The sequence below is a fragment of the Eurytemora carolleeae genome, unplaced genomic scaffold (assembly GCF_000591075.1).
Source record: "Eurytemora carolleeae unplaced genomic scaffold, Eaff_2.0 scaffold621, whole genome shotgun sequence".
NCBI lineage: Eukaryota > Metazoa > Arthropoda > Copepoda > Calanoida > Temoridae > Eurytemora > Eurytemora carolleeae.
In genome coordinates this window covers 39,339-58,358 of record NW_019396520.1, presented here as the reverse complement: position 1 = coordinate 58,358, position 19,020 = coordinate 39,339, and the positions used below count along the sequence as shown (strand labels likewise).

Here is a 19,020-nt window from a genome sequence, read left to right as displayed (position 1 = left end):
TTTTTAAATAACGGGAAATACTGTTAACGAAACGTACGTTTCGTTTTTAGCTTGAACGTAAGGCTACCTTTTCTACAGTGAAACCCTTAATAACGAATACATCGAAAGAATTCATCAAATGTCGTATTCTTCACTTTCTGATAATGGAATGTTACAGATATTTAGTTTTTTAATTAAATGATTATATGAAACTCTTTTAAACTGTTCCCGCATATTCATGGCTATTTATTTATTTTCGCAAATACTGAAATTTACCAAATATAGTATAAAACTCATTGAAAAATTGTCAAGACGACATTTTATCCATATATATATTCAATATGTAGATAGTAAAGATATACAACTAATAAACACTAGAAAATGTATATGCACAACTAGCTGAAGTTTCCACCGCTGTTTTCCAGAAAGAAAAGTAAAGCATAGTTACTTAGATATATGATATACTAGCTTGAGAACCCAGCGTTGCCCAGGGTACTCATAGTTACTCCCGCAGTTTACCCGCGCTTGGTCGTATATTACAATATTAACTATTTTTTCTTGTAAAAGTGAACCCACTCAACTAAGAATCTCAAAACCAAGATCATTCCCTTATACAAACAGAGATTACAACTTTACATAGCACGGGTAGCCGTAGCACATTTGAATTTCCGAACCGGGTCAACCTTTCCGGTGCCAGTTTGTACTGTATCGCCCAGACACTGATAGAACTAGCCGGTGCAACAAGGTTGACGCGGTGAGACTTTAGGTTGAATTAACTTTTACTAAAGTGTCAGGGGTGGGTGATAGTTATATGACTGATTTACAGTATATTTTTATATATATTAACGAAATAAAGTTTGAATACAATATTACATATTAACATATTACATTTTAAAAATATAGAGATATATTGGAAACCCAATCTTTACCAGGACACTAAACTATCCTCCTAAAAGTAAATCTAAGTCCATTCCCGTGGTTCTACCAAGTTACTTAATCAATATTTAAGCCAAATCAGTCCAGGGGATCAAGAGTTGTGATTGGACATTTAAACAAGCAAACAGAGATCACAACTTTACATTAAAGATTCTCGTGATTTTATGTGCTCGTAAGTAACATAAAGTAAATGTAGCAGTATCTATATATAAAGTAGTAATCTCTGTTTCTCTGTTTGATTGTTTGGATGTCAGATCATAACTCAGGAACCCTTCGACTGATTTTCCTCAAACTGTGATTGGAGAACTTGGGAGAACCACAGAAATGTTCTTAGCTTGGTTTTGAGATTCTAAGTTGAGTGCTAAGATCGTGGTTTAAGACCGACCAAGTGCGGGTAAACGGTGGGAGTAACTATGAGACCTCTGCGCAACGCTGGTTCCCAAACTTTATATGCATTTTATATTATACATAGATTATACTTCCATATAAATAATTTATATCATAATAATAAATAAATATATATATATATATATATATATATACATGTTTTTATACCTGTATGTTCGATTGGTTCTTCTACTTCCTCTTTACACTAAATTTTTAAAATTCAAATATTTACCGGGCACTGCACTCAGTTCTGCGTACTTCAATGTAATAATAAAGTGTATTTGGTTACAAAGCTAATAGTTTACTTGTAACATATAACAAGTATTAAGTGAAATGGGTCTGTTTACACTGCAAAATTGCTGTGTCGCATGCTCACTGAATATTTTCGTTTATCTCTGTATACTTTATAGTTGACTTGCAGCAAAAACACACAACAAAACCAGGAAAACACACAACAAAACCAGGAAAAACCCACCAAAAAAAGACAGCAGATAACCAAACTAATAAAAAGAACAAATAATATGACAGAGTTTGAATTTTTCCTTCAGTATTTTGCTTGCTCCGACATCAGAAAACCCAGATTCGAGTTTCCGTTTTGCTCCGCCTCCATTTCCACCCTCCGGCCCCCCTACCGCCCCACCATCCGCCTCGCCTTCTATCACTCCCTGGAGCATACTAGAACTGGAGTAAATGGAACTTGATGTTGAGAGACTGGTTTTTGGACTGGCTGATGTTGTATAATAAGGTTGTTGCGGACTCCTCGAGATATAGTTTAGCGGGTTCGAACTGGAGTTCACAAGTTTAGAGTACTCCGGGTTGGAATTTAGGCCTAAAAGCAAGTCATATTTAAAAGAAAAACAAGGACCTCGAGCTCTTTAATCATTGTGCAAAGACGGTATCGATCCTTTGAACTATTACTCTGTATTTTTTTATTTTATGAATTAAACTGAATTAGTGTGTTCAAATTTGTTCCCGTAAAATAACAATGTGTTCTCTCACTGTGTTCTCTCAATGTTCTCTCACTGCAGTTCTCTCACTGTGTTCTCTCAATGTTCTCCAACTGCAATTCTCTCTCTGTGTTCTCTCACTGTGTTCTCTCACAGCAGTTCTCTCACTGTGTTCTCTCACAGCAGTTCTCTCACTGCAGTTCTCTCACTGTGTTCTCTCACTGCATATCTCTCACTGTGTTCTCTCACAGCAGTTCTCTCACTGCAGTTCTCTCACTGTGTTCTCTCACTGCAGTTCTCTCACTGTGTTCTCTCACAGCAGTTCTCTCACTGCAGTTCTCTCACTGTGTTCTCTCACTGCAGTTCTCTCACTGTGTTCTCTCACAGCAGTTCTCTCACTGCAGTTCTCTCACTGTGTTCTCTCACTGCAGTTCTCTCATTGTGTTCTCTCACTGCAGTTATCTCACTGTGTTCTCTCACAGCAGTTCTCTCACTGTGTTCTTTAACCAATTAGAAGCGAGTAGTCATATATCACAGAGATATAGACAAATCTGAAACCTTTAGACAACCTAAACTTTAAAGTGTCGCCATGCCTTGGTCTTTGGTTTTATCTCACCAACTCACTTAAACTTTTTTGTAGTCCTTTTGTATTTATTCTTATAATGTAAGGGGGAGTTAGGGAAAAATAAAAGGGGGTTTAGGCTGAAGCCTAAACAGTTTAGGAGTTGATCGCGACCAAAATTATTTCTATCTAATGTACCTGTTTCGAGAAAATGTTATAAAAGTTTTACCAAAACTCATTTAAATGATATTTTGTCTATGAATCAAAGAAGACGACAATTCTCGCAGATTTCTAGATAGGTCGAACTTACTTCGATTTATTTAGATTTATCGAACATGTATCGAATATTTAGATATTTTGAACACAATGTTATAGATTTTCTAAAAGTATAGTCAAAATACAATTGACGTTGAATGATTATCACAGATCCACGTCAGCAGAAATAATCTGTAATTTGTTTAATTGTGCTTCATCGTTAAATATATATATACTAACAGATCCTTAAATAAACTCAGTCCTTGCCACATAAATTTGTATTTTCTAATCCCTATCTGGAAGTGTAAACCCTTTATACTTCAAACTTAGACTATTTTATCCAAAATAATTTATAGTATGAAATAGCTATGGCTTACAACATCAGAATGTAAAGATATAGGGATAAGAAAATAAGAGTTTGTGGCAAAGATATAGGGAACAGAGAATAAGAGTTTGTGGCAAAGATATAGGGAACAGAGAGTAAGCTTTTGTGGCAAAGATATAGGGATCAGAAAATAAGCTTTAGTGGCAAAGATATAGGATTCATAAAATAAGAGTTTGTGGCAAAGATATAGGGAACAGAAAATAAGAGTTTGTGGCAAAGACTTGTTTTCTTTCCTTTAAAGTTTAAAGCTAACCCAACAATTTAAAAGGGAATATTTTAAGGGTTTTTATTTTATATTTATTTCATACAAAACCGCCCAGAAAATTCTGATGGAACGATTACATATATAAAAAAAATCCAAAAAATTAAATGTTTTTTGGGGGTGGGGGGGGGAGCGTACCTTCATTAAATCCTAGTCTAAGTCCAGGAATATCAAGGGAACCACGTGGCCTCAAATCATTAACAAGAGCTGTTCTGGGAGCAAAAGAGGAATGCCGGGGACTAACAGGTGATCGTCCTTCAGTACTGTACAGGGACTGACTGGACGAGGGCCGAAGGACGAATGGTGGACTATTTGAAGGATTTCGTTTTGGTGAGGAGGAATAGTTTCCATTATTTAGTCCAGGTGGTAAGTTGTTTGATAGATCTTGATATTGTTTAGCAGGGTTTAAACCAGGGGGGTTGACAGAACTAGGAGTATTTGGAGTTTTAGGTTCCGAAAACTGCTGAGGGGGTTCTGACGAGTTTCTAGGGCTCCCTAAGGGATGGTTGGAGGGTTCTGGGGGTTGGTTAGGGATCCCTGAAGGGTTGTTAGAGGTCCTTGAAGGGTTGTTGGGGGTCCCTGAAGTAGGGTTTAGTGTAGATGTAGGAGTAGAGGGGGTCTGGGGACTGTTCAGATAAGCATATAACTCCCCAATTAAGTCCTCAGTGTTCATCATCTGAAAATATAGACAATATAAGATTTTCAGTAAAAAGTTATGATAATAATTGTAATAATATTAACAATAATAATAATAATTTCTTAATTTAATGAAAATTAAATATAAATACAAGCCATGAATGATTAATTTCAAGAATAGCAAAGATAAAAATCTGTTTCATAACAATTCTTGATAAAACCTAATTTTACAGCGTGATTTATTAAGAGAATAGGAACAGTAATTAACAAGGAACTGGAACACTGAATACCCAAAACAGGAACACTAAATAACTTGGAACAGGAACACTGAATAACCTGAAACAGGAACACTAAATAACCAGGAACAGGAACTCTAACTAACCTCGAACAAAAACACTAAATAACCTGGAACAGGAACACTAAAAAACCTGGAAGAGGAATACTAAATAACCTGGAACAGGAACACTAAATAACCAGGAACAGGAACACAAAATAACCTGAACAGGAACACTAAAAAACATGGAACAGGAACACTAAATAACGTGGAACAGGAACACTAAAAACCTGGAAGAGGAATACTAAATAACCTGGAACAGGAACACTAAATAACCTGGAACAGGAACACAAAATAACCTGAACAGGAACACTAAAAAACATGGAACAGGAACACTAAATAACGTGGAACAGGAACACTAAAAACCTGGAAGAGGAATACTAAATAACCTGGAACAGGAACACTAAATAACCTGGAACAGGAACACAAAATAACCTGAACAGGAACACTAAAAAACATGGAATAGGAACACTAAATAACGTGGAACAGGAACACTAAATAACCTGGAACAGAAACACTGAATAACCTGGAACCGGAACACTAAATTATCAATAAGATCCCACGTTAATGAGTAAAAGACAAACCGTTGTAAATGGTCTTCTCTGGTTCCATTCTCGTTCTTCAGTTTAGTTCTTCTCTTCCATTTTATTACTAGAGCTGGAGTCAAATCCGTTCCGCTATACTGCTTAGAGGTGCTATGCTATCCGTCCCCCTTTACTGCTGAGTGGTGCTATGCTATCCGTCCCACTTTAATATGTTGTGTGGTGCTATACTATCCCACTTTACACTGTCGGGTGGTGCTATGCTAACCGTCCCGCTTTACAATAACAACTGTAGTTATAGTATTTGTCACACTTGACACTATTGAGTGGTACTATGCTAACCGTCCCACTGTACTATTCAGTTAAAATTTAAGTTATTGGTGAATCGTCCAACTTTACATGGTCTCTGAAAATATGTATTATCTGTCCCACTTCTAACTGTTAACAGGAGCTATGTTAACCTTAGCACTGACGCTATATTATCCGACCAACTGTCTTGATAATTATAGCAATGTTATCCGTCCCACTGTTCTTCTTCTGAAAAGATGTTTTGCCACTTAAAACTGGTCATGTTTAAGCGTATCACTGTTGCAATGGTATCTGTCCCAATGCATTGAAGTTTTTTCTCCCCAAATCTACATTCATTCTGCTTTCCTTTCTTCTCCTTCTCCTCGTTACTTCCTTTCTTCTCCTTCTCTTCTTTCCTTTCTTCTCTTTCTCCTCGTTACTTCCTTTCTTCTCCTTCTCTTCTTTCCTTTCTTCTCCTTCTCCTCTTTACTTCCTTTCTTCTCCTTCTCTTCTTTCCTTTCTTTACCTTCTCCTCGTTACTTCCTTTCTTCTCCTTCTCTTCTTTCCTTTCTTCTCCTTCTCCTCGTTACTTCCTTTCTTCTCCTTCTCTTCTTTCCTTTCTTCTCCTTATCCTGTTTACTTCCTTTTTTCTCTTGACGTTTCTTCAGAAACCAGTCTGAAAAAATAAATATTAAAAAATCAATTAAAATTTACAATTTTATAAATGTTTTTAATTGCTTTGCACTCCTAGAAACATTATTCCTAGTCGACTTTAATCACACCAATAATGAAGCGAAAAATAATGAATATAAAAGTGAAATATTATTAGAAAAACTTAAATATATGATTAATATATAGTTGTGTAAGGCCGGGCAAGAGAGATAAAGAATAAATTGAGGAAATCTCTCTCTCATGCAATAATATTGAGCAACATTGTCAGCTGTTCAATGGACTGTCTACTTAATTTCAAGCTGTTAAAGGGACTGTCCACGCAATTTCAAGCTGTTAAAGGGACTGTCTACGTAATTTCAAGCTGTTAAAGAGACTGTCCACGTAATTTCAAGCTGTTAAAAGGACTGTCCACGTAATTTTAAGCTGTTAAAGAGGCTGTACACGTAATTTCAAGCTGTTAAAGGGACTGTCTACGTAATTTCAAGCTGTTAAAGGGACTTCCCACGTAATTTTAAGCTGTTAAAGAGGCTGTACACGTATTTTCAAGCTGTTAAAGGGACTGTCTACGATATTTCTAGTGATCCTTAAGCATGCCTATTTTTAAGATGTCCCCCACTCTAAATTAAGTGCACAGTCCCTTTGAGAAACAGCTGTAATTCAAAAGCTGTCAAAAACAGCTTTATTGTGTGTCCTTTGCGGAAGGCTAATTAAAACAAATTAAAAATGTAGTTCAGCTTGTTTTATACTCCTACTCCTACTCCTACTCCTACTCCTACTCCTACTCCTACTCCTACTCCTACTCCTACTCCTACTCCTACTCCTACTCCTTCTCCTACTCCTACTCCTACTCCTACTCCTACTCCTACTACTTCACCTACTCCGACTCTTACTCCTACTCCTACTCCTACTTCTACTCCTACTCCTACTCCTTCACCTACTCATACTCCTACTCCTACTACTACACTATATTAGTATAAAAATATGCATGTTAGGTTCTAGGAAGGTAGAAATTTGAAACCATAAACAATTTTGAATATTTATTTTAAATCTCAAGAAATATTTATTTCTTTTCGGTAAATTTTTTCATTTTGAATTTTTCTGTCTGATGTATTTGTGCTGCCATTGTTTGATAATCGACTACTATGGGAAAAAGTACGTTTTCGAATAGAATTTTGCAACCCAACATAGTGCATTAAACTTGCAATCTTGGGACCCGATCATACGAAATATAAATGCATTTTTATTTATCAGCACAATACACGGCGGATGAACCTCGCATTTGAAATTACAATGATTTAACAATGCTGTTTTGAAAAGTATTCGTTAAAAGGAACTTTAAGTGATTCTCCAAACAAAAATGTCGATGTCCGATTTACGACAGTACCCTAGAAACCTTAACCTGGATATAAATTGTGGAATCGTTTTTCGGAAATCGGAGACCAGAGCTGAAAACTTTAGAATGGTGGATATCGAGATTAATGCTTGATCTCCTCTTTTTCTTAATTTCCAGATTAAATAATGCTTGTTCTCCTCTTTTTAATAATCTCCAGATTAATTAAACGATCGGGATTAAGAATATCCCATTCTAAAGTTTTCAGCTCAGAGCTGGGAACTTTAGAATGGATAACCTTTAAACTCAACTATTTAATCCGAATATCCACTGTGGAAACTTTTAATTTTAGTCCTAAATTCACTCTTTTTCTCTCTCTTTGGATACCCGTACATTGTTTTTTTCCAATGAGAGTGCGGGAATATAGTTCGTAAATTGCATTGACCAATGACAGCCTTGAAAATAAATTCTATCCTATGAGAGAAATCCGCAATTTCTAACGAATTGAGAATATGTTGTCGGCCATTTTTTTTAAATTAATCGGTGAAGAAAATTATTTAATAATACGTTTGAGATCCTTTTTTGACCAATTTTAACTAATGTATTAATAAATAAATGGGTGAGAAATTAAGTGAGGGCCCTTTCAGTCAAGAAAAAAAACAAATCTGGCGTTCCTAGAATCAAATTTGTTGATCTAAATATTTAATCTGAGCTGGGAACTTTTAAATGGTGGATATCGGGATTAATGCTTGATCCACTCTTTTTCTTAATCTTAAGATTAATTAATGCTTGTTCTCTTCTTGTAATTAATCTCCAGATTAATTAACCGATCAGGATTAAGGATATCCCATTCTAAAGTTTTCAGCTCTGAATATTTTTTTCTCCATTGTTTCTTAAAATGCGCAAGCTACTTTTTCAGAGAAACCGCAAATGAAAACAAACCGTTCAAAGAAACAAAAACATAAATATCTAATACATACTTTAGAAGACAAAGCTTTCAAGTGTACCATTGTAAATCGGACATTGTCTTTATGGCATTGAAGGTTATTGATCAGTTCCCCTATTGATCCATTCCGCTCCTTTTTAAGGTTCTTTAAGATAAGATAAGATATAGTTTATTGCTAAAAATACAAGTTATAATGTTACAGGCAAAAAATCTGCAACTATTTTTATATTGTTTACTTTATGTATATATTATAGCAATTAGGTGGAGATTAGCTATTTGCTAATTAATATTAAAACGTTTACAATATGATGAATATTACTAGGCTATGAAAGTTTACAATAAGCCAGGGATTACTAGTTAAATTTAGAGAGACCGAGGTGCAGCATAACAAAATAATTGATTTTCTAGTTTTAAAGTTTAGTACATAACAGAATAAGATTAAGAAAGTACAAAAATCTATATTCATTTTTTGCAAGAATAACAAAGGTTTATTGCACTTTGAGATGTAGGCGTCAGATAACATTTCAAATAAACTTTTTAAAAATATACCTAACGTTTTTTTAATCAATTCTGGGTTCTGAGCCCCTTGATTACCCCCTTGATTGATCGGAGTGACCCTTTGATCAGATTTACCCCTTGATCACTTGATTTTGCCTTCTGATTAATTGATTTTTCCCTGCATTTACTTTTTATAAATATTAGTATGCACGGAGTAGCGTCTGACAAAGCTAGATGATTTATATCAAACAATGTAACATTCAATCATTCGACATTAGGTTTCAATTATCTACGGAAATAATAGTTTGTCGTCGTTAATCTGATAGATTTCAGTACAACCAGTACGCTCTCCGCTGCCATTTTTTCTACATTATAGTTTTAATTTCAGCTGAGAATGAAAGAGAGAGAGTATATGTCGAAACCACTTTCGAAAATACTGAACCGTCCCATAGCCTATAAAACTGTGGAATAATAAGACTCAAATTTTGATTTAAAATAGCCTTGGTTACTGTAACTGTGCCCATGGTATTGCTAAACTTATTGATATATCATACCTAATTGTATATGTATAGATATCAATAAAATACTTATCTTAAAATTATTTTTAAAATAAAAGTTTAAAACCTTCTTATAAAAATAAAACCACACTGATAATTTTGGATGCTTTACTAAAGCGAATACATAAAGTTGACGCACAAAATTAGCTGTTTTTTCAGTTTTTTTTGTGGATACTCAAATGATAAAGCAGGCACAATAATGACGCACATTTAGGGTACACATTTATAATCCATATTGAGAACGTGGACGTACATTAAGGACACATATTTAAAATATAAGGATAAAGAGGCATATTGAAAATATAAGGATAAGGACGCATATTGAAAATATAAGGATAAGGACGCATATTGAAAACATAAGGATAAGGACGCACAACAGAGAGCGTCATTTAATATATGAATAAATTCACCATTTCACAGTTAAAGCTTCATATGAAACACTACAATAAATATATGACAATGTGCAGGGTGTCTCACGAAACATGACAGTTGGTGAATAGTTTGAAATTTATTTTTCCATATTGTTTTGTTTGATACCGAAGATAATAATAAATAATATTATATGTCTGTCATTTTATAGTACAATTGATTTCAAAGCAAAATATATTAAAGTAAAAGGTATTTTTTAACGAAATAAACTGTTAATAACAATAACAGTGCAAGAAAACATTCAAAACTATTCACCAACTTTCATGTTTTTCATGTTTTGTGGAACACCCTGTATGTAAACAGAATTATATTTTGAATTGCGTTGTACGGATTTCACTCTATTCAGAGATAGTGTAATATCACAGAAACTCGCCCCAAAGGAATATATTTGTAAGATCGAATGAAAGCAATATTAAGTTATGCTCTCAATACCAGAAATTTTTCTAAAAATTCTAGGGAAAAAAATTAGAAAATATCTTAGGGGGCGGGGGGTATGGAAGGGAAGAGTAGGGATGGAGTTGGGGAAGGAAGAGTGGGGGAGAGGGGAAGTAAAGGGGAGGGATTGGGAAGTGGTTTATGAGAGACAATGAGATTATTCATGCAAAACATGAAAAGAGAAAAGAGAGAAATGTCAGGTTAAAGGGATACAGTACATAGATAGATAGATAGATAAATAGATAGATAGATATATAGAAAGATAGATAGATAGATATATAGATAGATAGATAGATAGATAGATATATAGATAGATTGATAGAAAGATAGATAGATAGCTTGGAAAGATAGATATATAGATAGATTGATAGAAAGATAGATAGATAGCTTGGAAAGATAGATAGATAATAGATTTATAGAAGGATAGATAGATAGATAGATAGATGAATGTGCATTGAAAATTAATTTTGAGACACAGTGCACTAATCTTATTCTTGGAGGAATTACTGGCTGTGACAGCTTGTGACAGCTAGAGAGGAAGGCCTAGGCCTAGGCCTAACAGCTGACACAAGCTGTTAAGTTACCAGCTGTCACTCTAAATATTAGCTGTCTTGTAGCTGGAACTTAGGATAGAAAAACTTTTTTTTATAATTGTTTACATTAATATTTATTTTAAATTTTTATATTTCAGATTTAAAACGTATCTATAGATTGTAAAATCAAAATTATTTAAAATTAATAGCCTTCGACCTCTAGTGAAAACAAATTTTACAAATCTTTTTTTCAAGAAATCCTCAATTTAGTTTTTAGAAACACCTGATTTTAACTATTATAAAGATTAGCATTAGATGCTTGATTTAACAAATCATCAAATGAAAATTTTAGATCAGGCAAAACTATTTTTTAAGACTTTTTAAAACTGTTGCATTGCTTGTAGCTAATTATAAAAGACTAGCTAAAGTGACTGGCGTTGCCTGTGAAAATTAAAAAATTCGTCCCACCCTTGGCAGAAATCTAATCTTTCGTGAAATAAATGATTTACATTTTAATATTTTCCGCATCTTGGCTTTTTAAAAAAAGAATACACGCACCTCTGACCCTTTAGTAAAAGTAATATCAACCTAAAGTCTCACCGCGTCAACCTTGTTGCACCGGCTAGTTCTACCTGCCTGCTTTATTTAACCAATGTCCGGGCGATGCAGTACAAACTGGGACCGGAAAGGTTGACCCGGCTCGGAAATTCAAATGTACTACGGCTGCCCGTGACTATGGAATATAGATGCTCTTGCACACAGATTCAGACTAGTTAAAAAAGTTGCATTCACTTTTAATACTTGTTTTTAGTATTAAGAAGTCATTGGCAAAACTTTCATAGATTTTTACTTCAGAGATTTGAACATTTGTATGTTGTGGGCTGTGGCATATCTTCGTATGGAAGCTTTTTAAAGATGTAATCGTGAATCTTTGATATTTTTACTAGTAATTGAAAGTTACTTGTTTCAATGTCCTTGATGTTAAAATCTAATTAATTCTGGAAGTGAATATTTGAATAGAGCGTTATATGCTAAATCCAGAAATATCTAGATTATCTTTAAAGTTAATCTTTTAACACTGATTGGTTTATTTTTATTCTCTACAAGCTGAAGTTCCCGCCATTGTCATGCTAGGACATATAATCTAAGTTTGAAATATCAAAGGTTGCAAAGATTTAGAAATAAGAAAATTTGAATTTGTGGCAAGTACTTAATTTATTAAATTCATTTGTTTTGTTTATCATTTTATAGTAATATATTTTTAAAACTTGGTTTTGATTTCTTAAAATGGTTCTGAAGAAGCCATAAAATCATTTTGTGGCTTTTAATATCAATTCTATAGTTACACAATTCTTCAAGAATGATTTTTTAGATTTAGAAATAGCGCAAGGCTTAGTAAGGTAACTTCTATCATGGTTATAATGCAAGGAAAGTTATTTCAGAGGTGCGCGCATCTTTTGCACTGCGGTGTACTGCAATCTGGGCGGTAATGTAAACACAAAACGGATGTCAAAGCCTGACATGGGAGCCATATTTCACATAATCTATTATGGAAACTATTCTTGTTTACAAATTCCGCCCAGGGAGAACTGGTTTCAATATGTACGCAGAGTATACGCAACTGCAATTAACTTTCCTTGCATTTTACCTTGACTTCAAGGGACTCATTATTTATAGAGTTGCTGGCCCAGTTCACAACTTCAAACCTTTATTGACGCTGGTCCAGTTCACAACAGTACCAACTTCAAACATTTATCAACGCTGGTCCAGTTCACAACAATACAAACTTCAAACCTTCATCAACGGCTGGTCCAGTTCACAACAGTACCAACTTCAAACCTTTATCAACGGCTGGTCCAGTTCACACCAGTACCAACTTCAAACCTTTATCAACGGCTGGTCCAGCTCACACCAGTACCAACTTCAAACCTTTATCAACGGCTGGTCCAGTTCAAAACAGTACCAACTTCAAACCGTTATCAACAGCTGGCTCAGATCATAACATTACCAACTACAAACCTTTATCAACGGCTGGCCCGGTTCACAACAATACCAACTTCAAACCTTTATCAACGGCTGGCCCAGTTCACAACAGTACCAACTTCAAACCTTTATCAACGGCTGGTCCAGTTCACAACAGTACCAACTTCAAAATTTTATCAACGGCTGGTCCAGTTCACAACAGTACCAACTTCAAACCTTTATCAACGCTGGTCCAGTTCAAAACAGTACCAACTTCAAACCTTTATCAACGGCTGGTCAAGTTCACACCAGTACCAACTTCAAACCTTTATCAACGGCTAGCCCAGTTCACAACAGTACCAGCTTCAAACCTTTATCAACGGCTGGTCCAGTTCACACCAGTACCAACTTCAAACCTTTATCAACGGCTGGTCCAGTTCACAACAGTACCAACTTCAAACCTTTATCAACGGCTGGCCCAGTTCACAACAGTACCAACTTCAAAACTTTATCAACGGCTGGTCCAGTTCACAACAGTACCAACTTCAAAATTTTATCAACGGCTGGTCCAGTTCACAACAGTACCAACTTCAAACCTTTATCAACGGCTAGCCCAGTTCACAATAATACAAACTTCAAACCTTTATCAACGCTGGCCCAGTTCACAACAGTACCAACTTCAAACCTTTATCAACAGCTGGTCCAGTTCACAACAATACAAACTTCAAACCTGTATCAACGGCTGGTCCAGTTAACAACAATACAAACTTCAAACCTTTATCAACGGCTGGTCCAGTTCACAACAGTACCAACTTCAAACCTTTATCAACAGCTGGCTCAGTTCACAACATTACCAACTACAAACCTTTATCAACGGCTGGCCCAGTTCACAACAATACCAACTTCAAACCTTTATCAACGGTTGGCCCAGTTCACAACAATACCAAATTCAAACCTTTATCAACGCTGGCCCAGTTCACAACAATACAAACTTCAAACCTTTATCAACGGCTGGCCCAGTTTACAACAGTGCCAACTTCAAACCTTTATCAACGGCTGGTCCAATTCACAACAGTGCCAACTTCAAACCCTTAAAAGTGTTGAATTCTGTTTATTTAATCTAACTTTATATCTAATTGCCAATTATATCAATTTTCATATAAAAAGCAGGGATATCTTAATCATTTTAAATCAAACTATAGTTTTATGCTAATCTTTTTTCGTGCGATGGATCATATAAAAGAATTGAATCCTTGCCACAAACTCAAAATTTCTAATCTCTACATCTTCGCAACCTTTAGTGTAAACCTTTGATATATTTAAACTTTTACTTTTTTATGTAACAGAACTAAAAGTTTGTAATATCTAAAGTCTGCGACATTGGGTTGAAAAGATTTAGGAATTATAAAAAATTCAAGTTTGTTTCGGATCACTTCTATGTTAAAAGTGAGAATATATATGTATCAGGATGTGCTACTATCATGTTTTTTTTGTGGTTTAAAAGAAGCTGGGTTACATAATTATTCTGCTCTTTTATCTTTATAAATTTCAAACTCGGGTTTACTTATCTCTATTCATAAAACCTGAGATAAAAAGGATGTTAACAACAAATGTGGTCGCTATGCTGTAATTTGACAAAAAAATATGGAATTTTTAAATTTGCATCTGAGAGTCACACCTGAAAACATACATAAATTTCCATAAATGGAACGTAGACATAGACTCCATTGTACAGTGACATGTGAGATTCACAACGGTACCCTTTAACATTATTTATGATTAAAGCTAAATAACCTATTCTTTTTTGTGGTTTCTCTGTAAAAGTAAATATTGCTTTGAAATTATCGTTTCACTTGAAATTATGTCTACAGTTCCTTTTTGCTATTATTGTTAAATATTTATATTTATATTTAAAGTTTATCCCAGGACCCATTCAAGTACAAATATTTTCATGATCTGAGTAAAGGTTTTCACAAACAAAAAATAAAAAATATTTTTGTTTTTTTCAACCAAGAGCTTTCGTAAAATCCCTGTACAGCAATAATAATCAAGGGAGGAAAAAAGGCTTCTGTAACTGTATCGGTGGGGTTACTAAGCAGGAAGAGGGAAGGGGAGGGGGCAATAATTATTTTTTCTTAATTCTAAAGATAAATGAAGATTGCAATTTTGAAGCAAATAAATTTCGAAATTTTTTCGAATCGTACATTTTTCTTGAGACGATGTGAACCCCCCCCCCCCCATCTACAAAATTATTGTTTTACCATAAACTTACTGCTTATGCATCTGAAATGTAGTAAGCATGATTGGGCTGAAATACATCATAATTTTTCGTTGTTTTTTTACATAACTACTAGCTTGGGAACCCAGCTTTGCCTGTGAAATCAACTTTCTTTATAAAGCCAACTGTTAAACTAAGCGAGGAACATTCCCGTGGTTCCTCCAAGTTCCCCAATCAAAATTTGAGGCAAATCAGACAAGGGGTTCCTAAGTTATGATCGGACATTCTAACAGACACACAAATTGTCGAATCACTACTTTAAATAAATCGATGGTCCATGTATGAAGACAGTGACCGTAAAACAAAATGGCGGTTTTACAATTTTTGAGTAAATTCCTCTCTATATGGTTTCTATTCTGTGATTCAATGTTTGCTAGGGTTTCAGTGTAGTTTCTCTTTCTGTACTCATGTGTGTGTAAATATATTTTCCATGTGTATATTCAAGGAATATAATTCAAGACTGTACGGTTGGATAAATCTTTTTATATTTTAAAGTTGCGACATCGTACGCATATAGGCCAAACAGAAGGAAGGATGCAAGGTACTAATGCAAGGAAAGTTATTTCAGAGGTGTACACGTTTTTTTGTACTGCAGTGTTCTGTCTTTAGGAGGAAAAGTAAATACAAGACGGATGTCAAAAAGCTGACATTGAATCCAGTTTCACAAAAATAATTTATAACATATTCTGGTTATAAGAAACTATAATTATGTGAATTTTCAAAATTATCAATATTAAATGCGTTTAACCTCCTCGGATACCAAGCAAACACTGAAGCATCTTTTCTTGATTACAAATTCCGTCCAGAGAGAACTGCGCAGAGTATACGCAACCGCAATTAACTCTCCTTGCATTAGTACCTTGGAAGGATGAAACAATCTTGAAGCAAATCTTGAGAAATGGAGAGCAACAAAAAAAAAGGAGATGAAAACGAACAGAGGAAAGGAATTAATATCAATAGAAAAAATTGCATCATTCAAGAAATAAGAAAACATGAAAACATGAAATAGTGTAAAATCACAAGTTTTTAGTTGATAATTTCACATTGGAAACAAACAAACTAATGCAATTTGTAAAGGTGGATCTGTTGCAACCAGTCATGGTGTATTTTGTAACCATCTGGAAGCAATCGAAATTTGATAAATATTGAGTTTCCGGGTGTTTCATGGCAAAGCACTGGCTCATTTATAGCTTAATTTTTACAAAACTGGTTTGTTTATTATTGTTTTTGTTTTTTGTTTTTTTGATATTTTATATTTTGAATTCTGGTTTTTCTCTGATTATATATTCCATGTGAAGTACGAACCACGTAAAACATAGGATTACCATTTTAAGAAAGTATTGAAAGTTTTTCTGAGTGTCTCTTTGATTGAGCCAGTTGTTAGCTATGATGAGCCGGGAGGTGCCGACCATAGCACTAACGATCGGGATGAATATTTCGATCAAACTCTGTCCTTTTTACAGGATTGAATCCGGGATACTTTTAATTTAAGAAAAAAAGGGCGAAAAAGAAACAAATACTCAAAGAATTTTAACTAAGATGAGAAAAAGAAAAAGCAAAGCTTAGAACAAAGAAAGAGTAAAGGCGGACATTCTTTAGATAAACTTTCTTATCAATATCTAGAGACTAGATTTTTGGGAATTTCACAGAGTTAAAGAAGAAAATGCAAACTTTAGAAAATTATTTTTTATTCAGATTTACAGTTGTTTCTACATATTTATTCCCCAGATTTTGAGATAGAAAATCTGGCTTTAATTACGATTAAATTGTTTGAACTTTTAAACTTCTATCTTTAATCTCTGCATCATAACTACAAAATAATTATTAAATCCTGATCCGGGCAGAAATAAGAAAATCAGCTTTCATGAAGCTTTTATATCAGCTCAAAGCCTTTCAGCAATAGCTTATCAACTTAAAGTTTATCAGCTTAAAGCGTATCAGCTTAAAGCTTATCAGCTAAGAGCTTATTAGCTAAAAGCTTATCAGCTAAAAGCTTATCAGCTTAAAGCTTATCAGCTAAAAGCTTATCAGCTAAAAGCTTATCAGCTAAAAGCTTATCAGTTTAAAGCCTATCAGCTTAAAGCTTATCAGCTTAAAGCTTATCAGCTTAAAGCTTATCAACCTAAAGCTTATCAGCTTAAAGCTTATCAGCTTAAAGCTTATCAGCCTAAAGCTTATCAGCTTAAAGCTTTTCAGCATAAAGCTTATTTGCTTAAGACTTATCAGCTTAAAGCTTATCAGCTTAAAGCTTATCAGCTTAAAGCATATCAGCTTAAAGCTTATCAGCTCAAAGCTTATCAGCTCAAAGCTTATCAGCTCAAAGCTTATCAGCAAAAAGCTTATCCGCTTAATGCTTATCACCTTAAAGCTTATCAGCTTAAAGCTTATCAGCTTAAAGCTTATCAGCTCAAAGCTTATCAGCAAAAAGCTTATCCGCTTAATGCTTATCACCTTAAAGCTTATCAGCTTAAAGCTTATCAGCTTAAAGCTTATAAAGCTTATCAGCTTAAAGCTTATCAGCTTAAAGCTTATCAGCTTTAAGCTTATCAGCTTTAGGCTTATCAGCTTTAAGCTTTTCAGCTTAAAGCTTATCAGCTAAAAACTGATCAGCTTAAAGCTTATCAGCTCGAAAGGTTCATGAGAACAAAAGCTATAAAGTTTTTTTTGAGCCGAAAAAAATACAAACATGATTGTAGAACCATTGTGAACATTAAAATTTTTATTTTTAAATCTTCCCTTTTTAAACTAAATTTATATTTATATATTATATATTGTATTTACACTTAAAACAAGCAATATACTAGAAACACATGTTCTCTGCTGTAATTTAGCGCCATCAAACATGTAATAATAGAAAACAGTTTAGGCTTCATCTACAAGAAAGAAAATTTACATTTTTGGGAGGGCAACACGCTCTTCGGACCCTTCAGTTAAAGTAAATTCAACCTAAAGTCTGACCGCGTCAACCCTGTTGCACCGGCCAGTCCTATTAAGTGTCTGCTTTATTAACCTAATGTCCAGGAGATACAGTACAAACTGGGACTGGAAAGGTTGACCCGGCTCGGAAATTCAAATACAACGGCTGCCCGTGGCAAAGTCATTTATTAGAGTCTCCTTAGAAGGAGAAGAGGTTCATTTGGTATGTACTGACCCGTGACAAGTCAGTACAGTACTGTACTGTACTGTACTGTACTGTACTGTACTGTAATATGTGAACACTTTCTCTTCGCAACTATGTTTTGTTCAAAGAAATAATAATATTCACTTTCTATAATTTGCAGAAAATACAAATTTACATTCGAATTTTGTAAAACTGTGTTGAACATAGAATATTCGGGATTTTCAAATAAAATGTGCAACGTCAGCTGCGTTTTCCAGCAATTTAAACACCATTTTACAGATAAACACATGGAGTTCTTTGCCGTCCTTAATCAGTCAAAGGTTTAAACAGTACCATTGTGAATCGGGTAGATGGATCGTCGCTTGAGAAACGGTCGATCCATGTTCTGTTTAAAATCTATTATAACCCATTTTCATCCGTCATCAAATGTAGGGTTTTCCTTTTTTCTATTTTATACTTTTTTCTTGAACTTTGTGTTTTAAATAATATAGTTTTAGAACGTCGCTTACGCTAGTTTTGACGAATTTTGAATAAGAAATCATATTATGAATAATGCACTTGATTGTAAAGTAGTTTACGTGTATACAGGCCCTTAAAGACGTCGAGTCCTAAAGATGTATGTTTGTGCAGTGTTATATTGGATCTTGTGTGAGTTTTTAATCTAATCTAATCTTAGAGAAAACCACAATATAAACAGAAGATACCGAGACAGGCTAAAACGGAAACTAAAAACATTGCACAACAAC

The 19,020-nt window shown here is 34.4% G+C and overlaps 2 protein-coding genes across 2 annotated transcripts; one reads left to right on the top strand and one right to left on the bottom strand.

The window, feature by feature from the left end:
• Positions 1-993: 993 nt before the first annotated feature.
• LOC111704785 (sporozoite surface protein 2) lies at positions 994-5,948 on the bottom strand. Its single transcript, XM_023477129.1, has 5 exons — positions 5,268-5,948; positions 3,852-4,389; positions 1,845-2,131; positions 1,471-1,507; positions 994-1,052 (listed from the first exon to the last, which is right to left on the bottom strand). The coding sequence occupies exons 2-5, from the start codon at positions 4,387-4,389 to the stop codon at positions 994-996; spliced, it is 921 nt and encodes a 306-aa protein (XP_023332897.1). The 5' UTR covers positions 5,268-5,948.
• Positions 5,949-15,459: 9,511 nt separating this feature from the next.
• LOC111704784 (uncharacterized) lies at positions 15,460-17,694 on the top strand. The gene is made up of 2 exons (XM_023477128.1): positions 15,460-15,465; positions 17,155-17,694. The coding sequence occupies exons 1-2, from the start codon at positions 15,460-15,462 to the stop codon at positions 17,692-17,694; spliced, it is 546 nt and encodes a 181-aa protein (XP_023332896.1).
• Positions 17,695-19,020: the final 1,326 nt, after the last annotated feature.

Excerpts from the sequence above, each read along its gene's own strand:
- LOC111704785 (XM_023477129.1), bottom strand. The coding sequence starts at position 4,389 with ATGATGAACACTGAGGACTTAATTGGGGAGTTATATGCTTATCTGAAC. Across the intron at positions 1,508-1,844 it reads GAGCAAGCAAAATACTGAAG|TGTAAAGAGGAAGTAGAAGA; the intron begins GAAAAATTCAAA and ends TTAAAAATTTAG. Across the intron at positions 1,053-1,470 it reads AGAACCAATCGAACATACAG|TTGTGATCTCTGTTTGCTTG; the intron begins GTATAAAAACAT and ends TTTAATGTAAAG.